Source organism: Erigeron canadensis, chromosome 9 (genome assembly GCF_010389155.1).
Source record: "Erigeron canadensis isolate Cc75 chromosome 9, C_canadensis_v1, whole genome shotgun sequence".
Lineage (NCBI taxonomy): Eukaryota > Viridiplantae > Streptophyta > Magnoliopsida > Asterales > Asteraceae > Erigeron > Erigeron canadensis.
In genome coordinates this window covers 35162279-35181593 of record NC_057769.1, presented here as the reverse complement: position 1 = coordinate 35181593, position 19315 = coordinate 35162279, and the positions used below count along the sequence as shown (strand labels likewise).

The following is a 19315-nucleotide window of genomic DNA, read 5'->3' as shown; positions in this document are numbered from 1 at the left end:
TGAGGATATGGTTAAACCAAGGTCCCTTAAAACTGATTTCGGGCCACCCAAGTGAACCCGACAGTTTCCCAGGGTACAACAGCCAAAGCAGATTGTACTGCCGGAGTTAACCACAACCCGGAATTATACCTTCAAGAACAAAACAAAATGAAGAAAATGAAAGAAAATCTGGTTGATGATCCAGTTTGAGAGAGTGTTTCTATTGTTGCTGAACTACCAAAACACCACTAAGTATAGTTTATATACATAGTGGATGTTTTAGTGGGACACATGTTGGTTTGCATAATTAAACAACATGTGTTACACTTAAGGCTAAGTCAAGTGTCCTGCGCGCCACTAAAACGCCACATTACGCCTCATCGCCCACGCCCCCGGTCCCGGTCTCAGGCGCGTCGGGTGCTTCGCACGCTCCTAGCTCACTTGGGGTGTAGCCCTTATAAGTAATTATAATTTCTCCAACACTCCTCATAAACATACTTAATTTTTATTCTTCTACCAATGTGGGATACACTCACATTAGTTAATTATTCTTTCAACTTCTTTTAACTTGGATATTCTATGTTATTACATAAAATTTCCAACAAAAATGTCCTCCCGTCCCATTTTGAACGCCCTTGATGCATGAGTTTCAAGGCTAAACTAACCGCTGCCAACGGCTCCTTCGTCAATATCTTAGCTATTTATTTTTTTCATTCAATGCTATAACATTTTATATAAAACAAAGTTTTAGCAAAGAAAGCTAGATCAATCCCTTGGGGAGTAGTGCCCCCAAGACGCAGCCAAATGTGCCACAAGCACGAAAAAAACAACACATGAGTAAACACACAACATTACATCAGCAGGTAATAGTAGCATTACGAAAACACAAGGTTTTTCGAGTCTCCAGTCTCAAAAGAAAGCTACATCAGTAACCAGTCTCAAAATGTAACCAAGGTATTACGAGACAAAGCACAAGTCAAGTTTTTTCAGACAAAATCATGGTTATTAAGATAAAAACGAAACACAAGACAAGTTTTTCCAGACAAAATCAGCAGCTCCCATTGCAAAAAAAAAAAAAAAGAATAAATCACCACAGGCTCGACAATGAAATTATCACCACAGGCTCGACAATGAAATTATCACCTTCGTTTATTCTCCAATTTGCATAGTCAGGAGTGATTTGTCAATCTGCAAGATTATTAACCAAACTATTATCAAAATCTATAACTCAACAAAATCTATGTTATCAAGTTAACAAACCGCAGCATCAAGAACTACACCCGTGAAGGTATGATCATTTAAAATACTTTGGGCAAACAAAATAAAAGAGTAAACAAACAGCGATTCTATTAATAAGCACTTTTTTTTGTGACGCATTTCAGAAAGTTTGATAATATAAAATACTTGTGCCAACATGCCATGAGTATAAGTTAACAATGTAACATGTTTTGTATGTATAAGCAAGTGGGATATAGTATGGATTCAGCATACAGCCTTGAGCCCATCTGACCCATTTTGACTGGTTCACTATTTAGCTCATTATGTTATATCATTCTATTTTCACTATTTTAGTTCAAACATAACTCAAAGCAACCCACGGATAGGTAATATATCGAAATGACCGCCTCTAATATTCTGTTAATGTAGATGGAATTCTGACGATCCATTACCGGTTTTAAAACAGCTTTAGTTGCGTGGACAGTGAACGTCAACAAGGTTCTTACTTATGTTAAAAAGGTGTTGATGAAAGCGTGACTTAAACAGATTAGGGGTTATAAACTGTGAAATAAAAAGTGTTATTTACCTTGTCAATTTGTCATTGTTTAGTCTAATTTTATGGCAAATTGTTGGAACTAAGAATACCAAAACTTTAATAGTCTACAATATGATTTCATGAATTTCCTAATCAACTATACTTTCTATGGAGTTGAAATGTTTATAGAAGATGTGTATCTTTAACCACTTAATGATAGTTTTTGTTTACTGCGATATCGAATACTAATACATTTTCTCGAGTAGCTTAACGTGAAACCCAATTGTTGGGACATCGTAAAACATTTCACAGAGGAATATATATGGTACAATATCTAAATTTGTAACGTATAAATCTAAAGCAAACTAAACTATAGATGGGGCATTCATGATTGATGTGTGTTTGAGTGTCTCATAAGAATGCCAAATCATTAATAGACTGGTAGACACCAATTTGTTTGGAGGTCAAGGCCCATATATGTGTTGGGCCCAAGTTTACATAACTCTCTTTTCTCGAAATACCTTTATACTTTTAGCCTTTTAGGTACGCATTTTATATCTATCAATTATTTTTCATCTTTTTTTAAAATAATACAATTAATAATAAAATATTTTTTCTTACAAACAACGAAAAGTTTTCAGAAAAATTTTAATTTAACATGTTTTTGGTTTTCTAGAATGAAAAGTTTTCTAGAATAAGCCCTGATAAAAACAACTTCGTGATTTAAAATTTGTAAATAGCATGTGGTGGGCATAAAATCATTATATTAGTACAGGACTCCTAAAACAAATGTTCGTATATAAATGAGTTAGAATTGGTTCGTATTTTGATTTTACCAATCATGCAACAATATCATTAGATGGATTAACATTTGAGATTATAAATTTTTTGATTTAAATTCCAGTATGAACAAATAATATTATACGGCATGGAAACATGTATATTTCTCAAAATAACCAGATATCTCTAAATTTATAGTTTGGTATACTAAGAAACAATATTGCTAAGCCCAATTTTACCGTTTTGGAGAAAACAAACGTATATTGATTGGCACGTGATAATTTTTTTAAGAAACACATGTCCACTTTAATCTTATATTTAAATTTTTAATTACGTTATAATTATCAATTTTAATTTTGATATATTTTAGTTAGTGGTTACCTTTATAATTATATTGATTTATCATGGTGCATTATGTAACTTTTGTATGGTGCACATGTTAACTTAATAATTTTAAATTTACATACTATAGAATGAGTCGATGATACAACATATAGCAATCTTATTTTAACCAATACATTTTCCCGAGTACGCAGCAAGCCAGCAATGCAAAATATAAAGCTGAAAACAAGAGGATTGATATTTAGAGAAACTTGAGGGCTTGAGGTCCGAGATTCCAATCTTGATATGAAAGTGTTTTCAAAAATAAAAAAGTTGGTTCTTTAAAAATAGGTTTCTTCTAAAATTATAAACTGGATATATGAAAAAGTATCTCGATAAGCCAAATTTGCTATTCAAAATACAAAGTAAAATATTTTAATCATTAAAATTATAAATCAAATATATGAAAAAGTATTTTGAAAAAGATTTATAGTATAATTTAATCTAATGTTGGATAATGTAAGTAAAAATATTTTAAGGATGATAAGTAAAAATATTATATGTTTTCAACATTTTGAAAAATAAAGTGTTGTTCCAAATATTGAGAAGCACGTTTATATGGTCACAATTGAAAAATAAAGTGTTGTTCCAAATATTGAGAAGCACGTTATATGGTCACATTGTTCGAAAAATATTAATGTGGGATCATGAATTTCTTAAAGGCGAAGTCTTGATGTGTTATGATCAAACATGTGTCCGTCGTTGGACCTTCTTCCTAAGACTCGACATATATTTTCTTAAATTCATTGAGGTCCAATCAATTAACAATTGCCAAATTCCAATTTACGACCCATTTGTCCACGACTTTTTGTAAAATAAATATCTTAAAATAACTAATTTCCCTACAGCCCATAACACCCACAAATGTGAAAAGACTAAACCACGTGAGGAATGTGAATTGTGATATGACACATGGTGTACACCATTGCTGCTATCTATTCTATTTTAACAAACTATCATCGTATTCGTGTAATACAACGGTGGTTATAACAGTAACAAAATGATGGACGTGGCGATTGTGTGATAAATATGACGTCGAGTAGTGTAGATATATAATTGATATATATATAAGGAATTGTTTTAAAAAGTTAATGTATATATTTTAAAAGATAAGAGATTGATAGCGTAATTTAATCATTAATATTAAGAGTATAGTATATGTAAAATATTTTAAGGGGTGTTAGATGAAAATGTTACATAGTATAAATTAGAGAAGACATTTTAGATATTGAATCCATGAAACTTTCAACATATGGTGTTTATTTTAATAAGTAGTATAAATTAATAATGTAAATCGACGAAAAAAAAATCCTAAATTATTTGATTTTTAACCCAGGAGAATAACAAAACTTATTTGAGAATGATAATTTGTGTGTCGATATTACATAACATTATCTATTTTACTATTTAGGTGAAATTTGTTATTTTTAAGAACATCAGACAATCTCTCAAAATTATAGAAAAAGTAGTGTTGTATAAAACTTACATGTTCACCTGACACGTACCAACCATACAATTTATCAGTTTAGTTATGTCACATCGTATAATAGAAAAAATTAACCAAAGTTTAAAGAGGTAAAATCTACTTTAATAACATTTCGAAAAAGTAAAATTAACTTTCTGTTACAAATAAAAAAATTCAATATTGATTTAAGAATAGGGATAATGTCTATTAAGGCCACCCAATTATTTCATTGTTTTCTTTTAGACCACCAATTTATTATAAGACACTTATAGGCTACCTAAATTTATAACTTTTTCCAGTTACATCAATTTATGTTAAAACTACAAAAGAAAAAAATTGAAAATGACAAAAATACCCTTTATTTAATATAATCATTTATATACATAATAAATAGACACTGAAATACCAATTATGTCCCTTTATTATGCATATAAAGATTATCTTTTTAATAGGCCTTTGTACTAGTCGTGATTCTTTATATTTCTCAACCCATTATATATATATATATATATATATATAGACACACACATAACAAATAATATACATTTAGAAATCCCATGAAAATAAATTATATGAATACCATAAAAAATATGGTTATAAACACGATCGATACAACAAGATAACGAATATGGAAACAAAATACGAGTAAACAATAAAACAACAATGTAAGGAGAATATATATATATATATATATATCCTTGCCATTGCATTGTGCCTTTGATAACGAATATGGAGATATCGAAGAAGATGAACAAACTAGAGAATAGTTTTAAACCCTTATTCTCTAGTAAACACAAAACATAAGAAAATCTTAGCCTTTTTAGTAATTATTTTCAAATATAAAGTGTAAATTTATTTGAGTTAGTCTTGTTTTATTTATAAGGGTAATACTGTCATAACAAGTAGATTTAGCTAGAAACTTTACAAATGAAATAAAATAATAATTTTGATGGCCTATAAATCCTTTATAATAAATTGGTGGCCTAAAGGTAAATAATTAGATTTTTTGGTGGCCTTTATGGTTATTATCCCTTAAGAATAATAGCACGTGGTTGTGTTGCTATATGTTTATATTTGGTAGATTTAGGAGGATTCGTACTATGATGTTTCTTGACTTATGCCCAAATATTTAAAAAATAAAATAAAATTATATCATGGATTGGAGTCCTATAATTATACAACCGGTTCACATTAAATTGGACAAAGAAACAACCTCCCACTAGCAGCTTGAGGGTTCTAACTTCGAACACCAAGATTGCTAATCAATCTTCATCTTTCCAAAATATTCTTACAATATGATTTTGTCACAATTAATCCATTTAAATGCAAGTGATGGACTTGTGGTAGTCGATAGTGCTGGTAGTGACTAGTTAGCAAAAAAAATTTAAAACATTTTTTTCTTTCGCATTCATTATCTTTTACAATATTAAAACTCAAAATTCATAATAAACGATGTTACTTTTTCTTTACCTCTATCCTTTTTCTTATTTTATTTAATCACGTGTACGAATGGATGTGAGATTGTGAGAACTGAAAAGACATCTACCGTATAGATTGTTTCCTCTTTATAAAGTGCCACAAAGATTAATGGCACTTATTTTAATATCAGAAATATAGACACATGAGCTTTAGTGAGGATAGTTGATCAATATATAGACTGAAAATGAATGCCATAATGACATAAAGGCATAAATATATCTTCAGATAAAAAAAAAAGGTTGAACAAATTAAATAAACAAATCTACATTGTTGTTACACCTTTTTTAAAGTATACTAATTATTCATAAATTAATAATACGTATTCGTTATATCGTATGTACGTTGACGTTTATATATATAAGTAGATATATGTAAGACCATATATACTAGCTTCGAACACTTGAAAGCTTTATTCATAACGTACGGTGTCAACAAATTAATAAACCCATTACGGTACTTAACACCAGATTGATGAGCTGCCCATCTTAAACAAAGACAATCGTTTGGATGTTAGTTATATCATATCTGGGACAAATATATTGTTTATTGGTTTGGCTCACTTTTTATTTCTTTTTTACATTCGCCAAATTTTGTGAACTTTTTTTGAGAATCTACAAACTTGAATCGGTCTACAGTATAACTATAATATATGAGTGCATAACTAACTCAATGGTTGTGGCTTTGGGAATGTTTGAGGTTGAAACAAGACCTTGTGTGATATATAGGTTTTGGATACATGTAAATTGGACCTTTAACCTATTTATAATTTGGTAGTTACCATCGTCCATTTTTATTAGATATGAGATATGTTACCCGGGCATACATGTTCAGTAACTTATAAAATTTGACATGTTTTCAAGAACATTATATAACAAAAATTTTTTGAGGTTGGTCTCTTGAATAAAAAATTCATTATACGTTAAAAAATTTTTAAAGCATGCCACATAGGCCTGAAAAATCAATCATGTCAACATATTTGAGTTTGCTTGAATTTTAAAGCATGTCACATAGGCAGTAACTAACTTTTTTTAAGTGAGATTTATATTATGTAGGGGATTATCTAACCGAGACAGATTTAGATTTGAATTGGACGGTCCTGATGGATCAAGTATTAATGAAGGGCCACGATCTGTATACAATGGATAGAAAGGGGTAAAATAGTAATATCGTATCTCTTCTTTTTAACAGCCCTCGTAATCTTTAAGTAAGTAAGTAAGTAACTCCTAATGCCGTCTTCCACGAGTTTTGGATCCCAATACCGTCTTCGACGGTGTATGGGGAGGTTGATATGTAGACAGCCTTATCCCTACCAAAGGTAGAGAGGCTGCTTCCAGGTTCTACCATATGTAGAAAAGGACCTTCAGCTTTGCTGGGCATGAAGATCGAACCCATGACCTCTGTTTCCAGAGGCATGAGCTCGAACCACTGATCCAACCCAGTTGGTTAGCCCTCGTAATCTTTATTAAGTAGTAAAGAAGTAAAGATTAAGATATATACGTCATCACTGCCTCATTTTCTGAAAAGATATCTATGGCCACTGATGTGCGTTTTATTTCTTGTCTTTAAATTTATATTGTACAAGTAACTATCTAACCTAAACACACTTAACGAGCAGAGAACCCGATCAATGTAATATAGCCTAGTGGTAAGTTACGGGATCGTTCGCAGGGACGCGTTGCGTTACCTAATCTAGTAGTACGTGTAATTCTAGTTTGTTTGGGGGTTTGTCACTAACTCCTAATAAACTAATACTTTTAACAGCAAATAAAAATCTAACCACGCTCTTTGCAGCAAGAGGCTAATCTGAAAGTAGTTTGGAAAAAGCAAATAACAGTAATTAAACTAAAATACTTGTTTGGCATCTCCGATCTCATGGTGCGACCAAATACTATCCTACCGGTTTGTTAGTCTGTTGGAAACTTAATCACGGTTCAAATTCTCGTTAGATTCACTTTACCTAGTTAGTAGTGTTGTTGCTAGACTCACACTACCCTTTAAAACAAATTCTCGCTAGATTCATTGTTTTAAGCATTATGAACTAAAGTTTGTGTTACTAATTCATCTTTTAATTACCTGGCACTTAAGCCATGACCAGATATAATTCCCTCCGGTGACCACAGTGCTCGTTTCCAAATCAAAGGATCGCGTCTGGTATTGTTAAGCTTCATGTTCAATTCACCCTAGTTACTATGGTTCTGGATCCCTCGGTTACAAGTGAATCACTTTTTACTAGCATTTTAGTCCTAGTATATTAGTCCTAGACCGACTTGTCGCTTTCTATCCTAGCATATTAGTCCTAGTATATGATCATAGACAACCATCAGAATTAAACTAATATGTTCAGATATAAAACCAATAGCAACATGAATTACTAATAAACATGGATCTACGATAAACAGTAAAGCACACTCCAACAGAATCTAAACAAACACAGTAAAACAATAAGCGTCTACATGATCACATTGATCCAAACAAGTATTCAGCCTACTAGCCTAGCAATATTAAAGGAATAACAAAGTCTGAAAAGACAAAAGACATAGTTCAATAACAAAGAGTAAATAAAGATGAAAGATCTAGACCAAGAGTGAAGATCGGAAGGTGTTTAGATGCTCCAAAACCTTCTTGGAATCTGCAATTTCGATCTAGGGTTATTCATGTGCGGCTAGGGCTGCTGAATAGGCTCTCTCTTAGGGTTTTGAGGGTTAGTTCGACTTAAATAGGTGTAAAAGTCGGTTTCTGATCTGGGCTAACCAGCGGCGCTGATCCTGGGCTTTCTATGGGCTAGCGGTGCTGGTTGGTCGGGGAGCGGCACTAGTGAGTGCCAGCGGCACTGGCTAGGTGGCGAGCGACGCTGGTGGCTGCTGAACTTGTTCTTGCGTCTTCGTTTGGATCCTGAACCACTTCCTTGTGTCTTGTAATTTCATAGGCTTCTTTCTTGAGCCAATTAATGTCATTTACCCTCTCTCGCATCTTTCGGGAACCTGCATAAACACATCATTCATTAAGTACCGATAGTTCCGGAATAATAACTCATTTAAGCATATAAATGAAGCCTTTCCTTAGGGGTTTTTATCACAAAATGGACGCTCATCAACCACCACTATCTCCTTTCCACCACTCCTCACCACTGGCACCACCACCTCCCCTACCGCCGCTTTTTTCAACAATGGCGGCGTCGCTTCCGCTTCTTCAAATAACATCATATCTCCACCTTCTTTATCATCTTCTTCATCAACTTCTAATTCCACATCTATAATCATAGTTATTATTGTCATCGCATCTGCCATAATTATATCAGCTTTTATATACCTCATTTTACGTTTCTTCTCTCGTCGCGGCAGCTGCCGGTCCGCCATACGGTCGATTTCCTTTTCATCAGAAAGTAATACAGATATAGAAAGTCAACCCAACGACGAACAAAATGATCACGTTATTTATTCTCACAACAATAACAATAATAATAGTAACAAAATACAGTCTTTGCTTCCGATGTTTACGTTTTCTTCGTTGACTGGAAATATTGCTGGTGGAGATTGTGCTGTTTGTTTATCGAAATTTGAGTCGGTGGATCAGTTGAGATTATTGTCGTTATGTTATCATGCTTTTCATACTGAATGTATTGATGTTTGGCTCAAATCGAACCAAACGTGTCCGCTTTGTAGGTCGAGTGTTAACCCGACCGAAGCAGACGTTTTTAATAAAATTCGTTCTGTTTCTCGCGGAACCAGAAGCAGAAATAATGGGCATTTTGGGAATGTCGAAAATGGGGGGTAATAATAATAATAATGATAATAGTAATAATAATAGCTTCCGAATTAAGATCGGAAGTGTGAGCCAAAGACGAACGCCGTCTGATTCAGGACGACGTTCGTATAATATTGGCTCATACGAGTATGAGTATGTGCCGGAACAAAATTTTCATGAAATACCAATTGAGTTGATTCACCGGAGAGAAGTTTCTAGTGATAAAGACATAATTACCCTGGACCAGCCGGTGGAGAATTTAGCGGCGGAGGTTGGGGAAAGCGGACGGCGGAAATGGCTAAGAGATTATGTCGATCGAATGTCGGTGTCGATATCTTTGCGGTCGCATTCTTTTCGGAGCTCCGGGAGGTTTTTTACCAGAAGTAGTCGCCGGAGTGAAATGGTATATGATTTTGAAGCTAATCACACAGGGGCAGAGAAGAGATTAGTGGACTTTTTCGATGGCTTTCAGGGGTATAACTGTAAATTTACATTAAGTTAACACTGTATTCTCGAGTTTTTATTAAAAGAAAAGAAAGGAGAAGATTGGATAGAGGAAGAAAGGATAGATAATTACATAAAAAAGAGGCATTATCGAGTTGAATGAAAAGAAAAGAAAGTTGATAGTTAAATGTATTCTTGAGTTAGAAGGGAAGGAAAAGAAAGGATAAAAAGATACAATTTTACATTTATAGCCTTGTAGTAATTAAAACTTTATATAAGTTTGAGGGGTATAATTATAATTTCACCACTTTTCCTTCCAAATCTTGTCAAAAGTGGCAAGAAAGTTTTAGGATCAAAACATCATATTTCCCCCTTTCTTTCCCTTCCCTTTCTTTTAAAACAAAAACTCAATAATACAAAAACTAAAAGTTTCTTACCCTTTCTTTTCTTGTCTATTCAAAATAAAACTTAAGAATGCACTCTAAAAGAAAATAAAGGAAAGAAAGGTAGAGTCAATATTAATACTTGTTTTAATTTATTTTTATTTTCATTTTTATTTCTTATTTTTGCTTTTTATGGAAGCGACATCTTTTTCTATTACCACTCATTAACACTGCATTCTCGAGTTAGATTTTAGATAGAAAGGAAAATAAAGGAAAAGAAAAAAAAAAGAGAAAAGAGTATTCTTGAGTTTTTTCTTTGAAAGAAAAGAAATGGTTGGATAGGAAAACTTTGCCCCTTTTTAGTGTCAAACTATCCAGTCATAATCTCATATTGACTTAATTCCAAAGGAAAGTTTTATTGTTTCTGTAAAATGACTACCTTGTCCTATATACTGGAAACGAGCTATTCCTGTTAATGAACTATTATTTGTAATTTGTCTCTGCAAGTGAGTGTACTGCTATCCATAGTTATCGACTTGTGATTTTCGACTCGACTCGAAATCTGACTTTTTGACTCGTGACTCGAATCGTAAGAGTCAGGATATTTTATAATATATAATTTTATAATTATATATAAGTATTTATTGTAAAATATTGTATTTTATTGATATATTCAGCTAAAAATAGAAAATACTTTTAAAATAATGTCAAACTAATAGCAAATAAAAGAGTTAACTTATAAAAAAGAATGAAAAAAAAAGTTAAAATTTGTGACTCATGACTCGACTCGTGACTCGGAACATGACTCGGACCGACTCGCACAACAAAACACGAGTCATGTTACGAGTCTGGAGCAAACACGAGTCACCCACCAATTCATATCATTTTCACCTTATTTTGACTCGACTCATACGAATCAACTCGTGACTCGTACGAGTGTGACAACTATGCTGCTATCCATGATGCATATCAGAATTCCATTACTTTTTTCTCACATGTAACACAACTACAAGTTTAATATAGTATACTGATGTTTACTTTTTGACCTTTGCATATATTTAAATTCTATATTTTATTCAAATAGTATAATTGATGACGAACATATATTTTTTTCCTTTAATTAAGTTATATTCGTAGTATGTATTTTTGTGTTGTTCGAAGCTTTAAGTATGATATCTAGTGTTTATATAAGGATATAATTGTAAAGTTATAATTTATTTTCATTTCTTTTTTTTATTATTTTTTCAAACTTGAGAATGCCTTTTATGTATAAAGTTTCTAATCTTTTCCTTTCTTATCCATTCTTATCCTTTCTTTTCTTTGCATTTCAAACTCGAGAATGCAGACTAAATGATTTATGGTGGAGTGGATAACAAAAGATGAGATTTGGATATATAATTTTGATGAATTTTCTATATAAAATTAACATGGATCAACTATAAATTTCTGTTAAGTTTATTAAATTTTTAAATATGATTAATGTACTTAAAACTACCACCATATTTTACGATCTTATTGTATCGAAATTATAGGACGAAGATTGAAACTTTTTGGGTAGAAATTCTTGTTCTAACTTTCAAAATTCTTGTTCAACTTTCAAAAAAGGGGTAAATGTTTCATATAGTGTATAGATATAGATTATGCCTCGAGCTTTTCAAATGGTTTAGAAATCGACAAAAATATACATGCAATCAATTAAAACCGACAACATTATACATGCAACTAACATATTTCAAACACGATGTGCGTAGCACGGGTATTAAAACGCTCGTAACTTTATACAATCATAATGTTAATGTAAGATTATCACTATTGAGCGATATTAATGAGTTAGGGAAAGTGAATTATGGAATTCTTAATAATCATAGATATTTGACATTATTTAATTAGAAAGTGTTAGGTGGTTCTATGACCATCTACGTTTTTTTTATTATTTGTCCAAATTAAAATATAAACCATGAATTTGACCATTAAAATTTTTTCCATTTAAAAGCACTGAACAATTAAAATTTGCTTATAAAGTGTATTAGAGAAAATCAAATTTTATTAAACAGATGATGACCACAATATAAAAGTTGTAAACAATTTATATCTATATAAATATTAAAACAATAATAATCCTAGCTTTTTAAAACCCTCTTTAATTTAAAATTATTTTTAAATTTTGCCACATAGGATTTTATCCTAGTGTTATCTCTATAATTTTCCACAATATTTATTTATTTATGCATTAAGAAATATTAAATATATATTGGTATATAAAAAATAAAATTATGAAATTAATAAAATTGTTTTTGTTTCTTAAAAACCAGCATTAGTTTCATATATAGATTACATAATCGTGTCGACACATCACACTATTGCCACATTTTTTTTTAAAGTTGGTTTTTCATTTCATCTTCAAATTCTTTTCGACTTTTAATATGAAAAGTAATTGGGTTGTTAATTTTTATGTGCTTTATACATCATTATATTTCTTAAAAAATTTATATGCTTTAATGTATTATTATATATTAGTTCATGTTCATTTTTATTCTTTTTACGTAAGTTATTTTAAATAGCCGTAAGATATACGGCTAAAACACCTAGTTATTAATAAATCTTTTGGATGTTTAAAAAAATATATTAAAGGTTGTGTACGTATCCCACTTCTCAAAAACAAAACAATCACCAATTGAGAATGTCAAATTTAAATGAAAGTGTGAGCATCTCCTTTTGTTTACCCGAATATCGCCCATCTGATCATTTTAGGCTGTCTTTTGTCGTTTTAGCTCCTAAGTTGCTCCACACGAATCCAAAAATCTCCTATTGACTTGGACGTCTTTTTAGTCATGTTTTATCCATTTAAGCTCTTAAATACCAAGATTACACAACCGAAGTATAACAAATTGACCAAGGCTAATATCAGGTTGTATAAAGATATTTTAATAAAATTACTTTGCCGGTTATATAAAATATCGAAAGTTAAAAAAAATCACTAAAAAGGTATCTGAGTTCGTGTATTGACTTAACAACCCAAGAAACTAACCAAAACCAATCTAGATTTTTTAATATTGGTTTCAAATCGGCTTTTGTGTTCGAATATGGACAATTCTATAAACAAATAAGTAAAAAAATTAATAGAGTTCGCTAACATAAGGTGTAATCGAGTCGATTAAACTGACACAATGTTAAGCTCTCGACATGACTCGAGAATTCTAAGCGCCAAATCAGGTTCGAGCTCGGACTCGTTGAAATGTTGATACTAGCTTCACCTGGCTCACTCGGCTTAGTTATATAATAAGCTAAGCTTGGTTATACTATTGAGCTCGGCTCGATTAACTTAAACTCAATTAAGCGGTTAAAAAAGATATACTCCTAGAACCTTAGTTAGAGACCAAATTAAAAAAAAAATCGATTTGTAAACACTTTCTAAGTCGATGATCTCGAACAGCTCGATTGCAGAACGCCATGTTTCCGAACTAGTGCATAATTTTTAATCAAATAAACCCAGAAAAGGACCCAAAACTAGCCAAACACTATAAAATCAAAATTGGCCGTAAAAATTAATCGATTATCAAATACAAAAACATGGAACATCAACAACAAGAATCATCCAGTAATTTACAACTAGTTACAGTTACCGACAACAATAATAATAATAATAATTTCAGTAATGAACCAGTTGTTCCACCAGAAGAAATTAGGGTTTCAAAATTCGATTATTCAATTGATAATCACTTCAAATACATTGATCAAATTTCAATTCTTTCCGGTCAATCAGAAATTCAGTATCAAGAAACCAAATTACAACGCTTGAATTCCTCTGTTACTTTCTTAGGGTTCCGCTTTTTTTCGAGTTTTTATTTGTTTTGTTTATATATAGTTTTTTGTATGTAGTTTCTTGTATGTATATACTTTGTATGTATTAGACTTTCGGATATTGTTACTGTATGTATCTAATCTAATGAGTGCTATGCTTAGTAAACCAATGACGTGTCGCCTTTTTTGTGTGAAGCAAATATGTAAGTAGAATATCGGTCGCTAGATCCATACCGGTTTTGGCAATTAGAACCGGAATACGTTAAACTGATTATGATTTATTGGACTTTTGAGTTGAAATTAAGTTAATTTGATTAATCATTCTAGGAAAGTTTACGTAACATAATGCATAATGATGTTAATCAGATTAAGAGTCTGCGTTGTATTGGAGGGCTATTGGTTATGCGGCTTTGTTAAGTATATATCTGAAAGTTTGAACTTAAATAATGCGTGTAGAAAACTTATGCTGTACTTATATTTATATCGTATATCGGGTTGCAACATCCCCAATGGCATACACATTATCAACACTAGTTTTGAAAAATGCGTCAGTCTGTGACAAAAATACTAAGTCAGGTCTGTGAGTTGTAGATGATGGCTACTCAAAAAAGAAAAGAAAAATGACTAGTTAAAATTTGCACCAATTTAGACCCATATAACTATGTATTGGTTGATCGAGGTTGAGATGTATCTTTAATTGTCCAAATGGATAAAACCAAGAAATTTATCTTTTAAGCAAAACGGGCTGGAAATCACATAAAATGTGTTTCTCTGAATAAAACCTCCAAATCATTACATTAAAACAGGATTATACTTGAAGTAATATATTTCATGTTATCATATTTAATGCGTTAATTGTATACAAAATTTCAACGTTTTTGAATAAGAGGTCGCTTTAATCAAGCGGCCCATTTTGAATCAGTACTAAAAAAGGCATTGTTTCTGACATGACTCATTTGGCGCAAATGAAAGAGATGGTAAAAATAAGCGAAAATAAAATTTTCTTCAGAAGTGCAAATAGACCTTAATTCCGCCTTTCTCCTCTTTGACTTGTCCTCTGAATAGATTTATCAGAGGCTTTGCTCCAACACCAACAACAACGATATCTGCATCCTCCACCCTACCATCTTTTAGTTTAACTTGTTTTACCTGTAGTTAAGGGACCGCTATTAGACAAAATGTGGTACACAAAATTAGACTGCTAGAATTGGAAGAGATTGTGGTTGCATGAATACAAACCTCTCCATTTTCATCACTGATAAAACCAGCAGCCACCGTCCCCTTGATGATATTGACTCCTTTTTTCGTATAATAACCCTCGTAGAAAGCAGCCATATCCGCCGTGAAAAAACGAGGCACTATAAAAGATATTACATGTAAGAGCCTAAGAGAGGGACAAACTTGACTCATATATGAACGAATAAGTTAATTCTGGTAGTTTTTTTCCCATGGGTCAAACTGTCAAAGAGGTTATGTTAATAAAGTTTGACTAACAGTAAAACAGGTCAAATGGGTCTAAAGTTGCCCAAACTGTATCTTAAATTCTTAATGCATCATCATAAGGTTCAAATAAAAGCTATAAAAAGACAAAAAGTGTTCAGGGAACGCAACCCAGCGCGATACAGAGTTGATTTATGAGGTCAATCCTTTTTTCTTCTAATAAGATAATAACTGCTGCATCTATTGCTACATATCCAAGTCCAACAAGAATGTATCCTTGCGGTAAATGTTTTAAGTCGATAATTTATAAAATTTTGTATCTACTTCATGACCCAACCAGACCACTTTTCCAGCTATACTAATCCGGCTTTGTTCACTTACTGCACCATGGTTCTGGGTAGACCATGCTAACATGAAAGTTGTTTATTATTAGTGCCGCGTTAAGCTCAAGGCCAATATATCCTCCTCCAACAACGAGAGCTTTTCCATCTTTCTTGTTTTGGATAGCTTCTACAAGTTTATCAGCATCTTGAATTTCTCTTAAGTAGAAAATGTTTTTCGAATCAGCCCCTTCTATACTAAAGTCATCCAGTCTAAAAACCTGAAAAGAAAGTTACAAATTCGATTAAATCAATAAAAAGTAGAAGTAAAGGGTAAATGTGAATAATCCATAGAATGCAAGTTTACTGTAGATCCAGTGGCGATTATTAGAACTTCATATTTGAAGATTTCTTCAGCTGCACTGGTAAGAGTTTTTGATGCTAGATCTGCTTTAACGATCTCCGTTAAAAACTTGAGGTGTTTTGTTACTGTTTGTACGGAAACCAACTACAATGTAGAACAACTCTTTACAAGTTCCTGTTAAAAACTTGAGGTTTTCGAGACAACGGCAGGAAGGAAGAAGAGGGCCTGACCCTAAGGCTAATAGTTTTATCACAACTTCTCTGTCCTTAACTACAATTTCAACCCGTATGACAATTGTAGTAATATGACCGTCAGTACACAATGCATATACTTGACCATTGCAACAAGTTAGGCTATGTAGTAAATGACCATTCCAGGTAATTCTCTTGAGTTGGTGAGCATAAGACATCTGAGTCCATCTCGGCTTTTTTCTAAGGCTTTTCTTTCTTTTAGGGGATAGTTGACAAAAAACAAAGGCACGCTTATTGGACATCACTAAGAGGAGAACTGAATTTGGATTATCAGGAGGAGCAGACAAACAACATTCTCGGATAGAATCACAATCTCCATCTTTTAGAATCAATGGAGGGAGTGATACGGTGTTACCAGTTAACGGGTTCCAAAGAGACCACATATCGTTTCGCGGATGGTTGGAGAGAATGATCCACCCATGGAAACACCCTCGAATACGTTTCCCGGACAACTCAGGGATTCGACATGATGCTTAAGCAACGGGTCGTGTAAGGTGGAGAACAGCTGGTGAGTAAGGTTTTCCAAATTCTGAACAACAAACCATGGGTATTTTGCAGATAAAGGAGGTAATTTATTGTTATAATCACTACAACAAACCTCCTCTTCCTCATGCTTATTCTGCTCCATAATCTGAAATATATAATAAGGGAATAATAATAATAATAATAAGATTATACTTATTTTGGAATCAACCCTCAATTAAACTTCACCAAAATTCTATTTTTATCAGATTATAATATAATCCAAAAGAGACTCAATTTTCTACTATCAAATAACCATTTAAAATTATTAACTGGAAAAGACTCGAGATTTATCCACTGAAAAAAAGCTCGACTTTTATCATCTAAACAAGACTCGATTTTTATTCAAAAATAATCATCTAAAAAACATTCGATTAATTTTTAAAAAATTCAAAATCAAGAATCCGTGTTCTTTTTTTCTTCAAATAACAGCTGATGGCGGGGGAATTGTGGAAACCAGTAATCCGAATAAATTAACGAAAGCATTTAATAATTTAATTAAAAGTTTAAAGCTCGAATTCATACCTGAAATTAGTTACACCCTCCGGTAGTGGATTTTTTGAAGTGGAAGCAGCCGAACAGTTTGAAGTCGAGAAAGGCGGGTTTGATTTGAGTAAAATTTGGGGCGAATGAGTCCGGGAGAGATGTAATAATTTTATCTTTGAGAAAATGTCACAAATGGTCCTTGTGGTTTGTCACTTTAGTGTTTTGCCCCCCGTGCTTTTTTTCCGTTGCAAATGGTCTTTGACTTTTTTTATTTTCGTTGCTAGAAGCCCTTGACACTAACTTCTGTTAGTTTGGGTCGTTTAAACCTTTCACGTGCGAACCACGTGAGAGTATAATTGTCCTTTTAGTAACCACAGTGACTATATGTGATACAAATATATTTTAGTTAATTAAAAATATATGTATATCATAATTTGTACAGGATCCCAATATCCTATATTCCCTCAGAAACATAACTGGTTTCTATCCCTTTCTTTATAAACATAATTTCAATCCTATATTCTCTGTGTCTATACGCTCCTCCATCCATTTCATATATATAGAAGATACATATACATATATGGGAAAATGGAATATAAGGTTGTCTGACACCTAAGTTTAAGTGTGAAACCCCTCACATACTAATATTTTATTATTTATTGTTTAATGAATAAATGCATGGGCCCCCATGATTTTTATGTATTAAAAGAACAATATGTGAGTGTTTCACACCTAAGCTTAGATACCCGACAGCCTTATATTCCCATCCCCCTACATATATTTGTGTATATATGTATCTTTTATATCTCTTGTCTTTTATTCTCTCAAAAACCCACTACCGGAATAATTAATCGCCGCTGGTAAGATGTACCACCGTAGCCGCCTTCCCCTATAATCGCATATATATTAATTTCTAGAATCATAATTAAATCCACTTTAACAATAAAATCAAAAAAGTCAAACTGTATGAATCTCACGAATCCATTGTGATGTCGCCACCGTAGAGTCGCCACCCACCACCACAGTTAGGTCATCATCGGTAGTTGGGTAACATTCAAAAGGGCCGACTAAAGGGAAGAGATACATAAATATGCAATTTTTACATGATTTATAAACAAACAAGTGTTGTAATGGGAAAGTTCTATACAGAGCAAGTTGTACTTTGTGGAGTGAAAGTTGTGACTTGTTTAGATTTGAGATTTTTGGATCTGGATAAAAAAAAAAATCATTATTGATAAAGGAATATTAGGATTTTTTGCATTATATTTGAAACAAATTTGTGAAACAATTGGCAGCATCCTTACCATGATCATGCGTTGGTATAGATTTTGCAATGGTTGAAGCCATAATCATGATTTTTGAGGCTATCTTATGTGATGACGTTTTGTGTTTTATGCCTTATGGCTAGGGTAATATTCTTTAGAATTTATCATGCTTCAGTTTATAAAATACACAAAATTAGTTTCTTAACTCAAATTAAAACATATATAATTTTTTTTAGGTTTTCAGTTTCTAATTTCACTGTATTAGATTAATTTTTATATCGATATAAATATATATAGGTATAGATATAGATATGGAGTGTGTATGTATTACATTGGATTAGAAAGAGAGAACTGAATGAAATTTTGGGGAATTTTAAGGTTAAGAAGATTTATGGAATTGAAAATGAATAGAATATTAAGGGGTAGATTATTAAGGGGTTTTTGAAAATCTCAGATTT

General features: G+C 32.2%; 1 protein-coding gene and 1 pseudogene across 1 annotated transcript; one reads left to right on the top strand and one right to left on the bottom strand.

Annotated features, from left to right (window-relative positions):
* The first annotated feature begins 8996 nt into the window (after positions 1 to 8996).
* LOC122583688 lies at positions 8997 to 10061 on the top strand (annotated as a pseudogene).
* A 4962-nt stretch (positions 10062 to 15023) lies between these two features.
* On the bottom strand, positions 15024 to 17212 carry LOC122583687 (monodehydroascorbate reductase-like). Its single transcript, XM_043756067.1, has 5 exons — positions 17024 to 17212; positions 16337 to 16477; positions 16031 to 16250; positions 15449 to 15567; positions 15024 to 15358 (listed from the first exon to the last, which is right to left on the bottom strand). Exons 1-5 carry the CDS (start codon positions 17210 to 17212, stop codon positions 15215 to 15217), a joined length of 813 nt encoding a protein of 270 aa, XP_043612002.1. The 3' UTR covers positions 15024 to 15214.
* Between the last annotated feature and the right edge of the window lie 2103 nt (positions 17213 to 19315).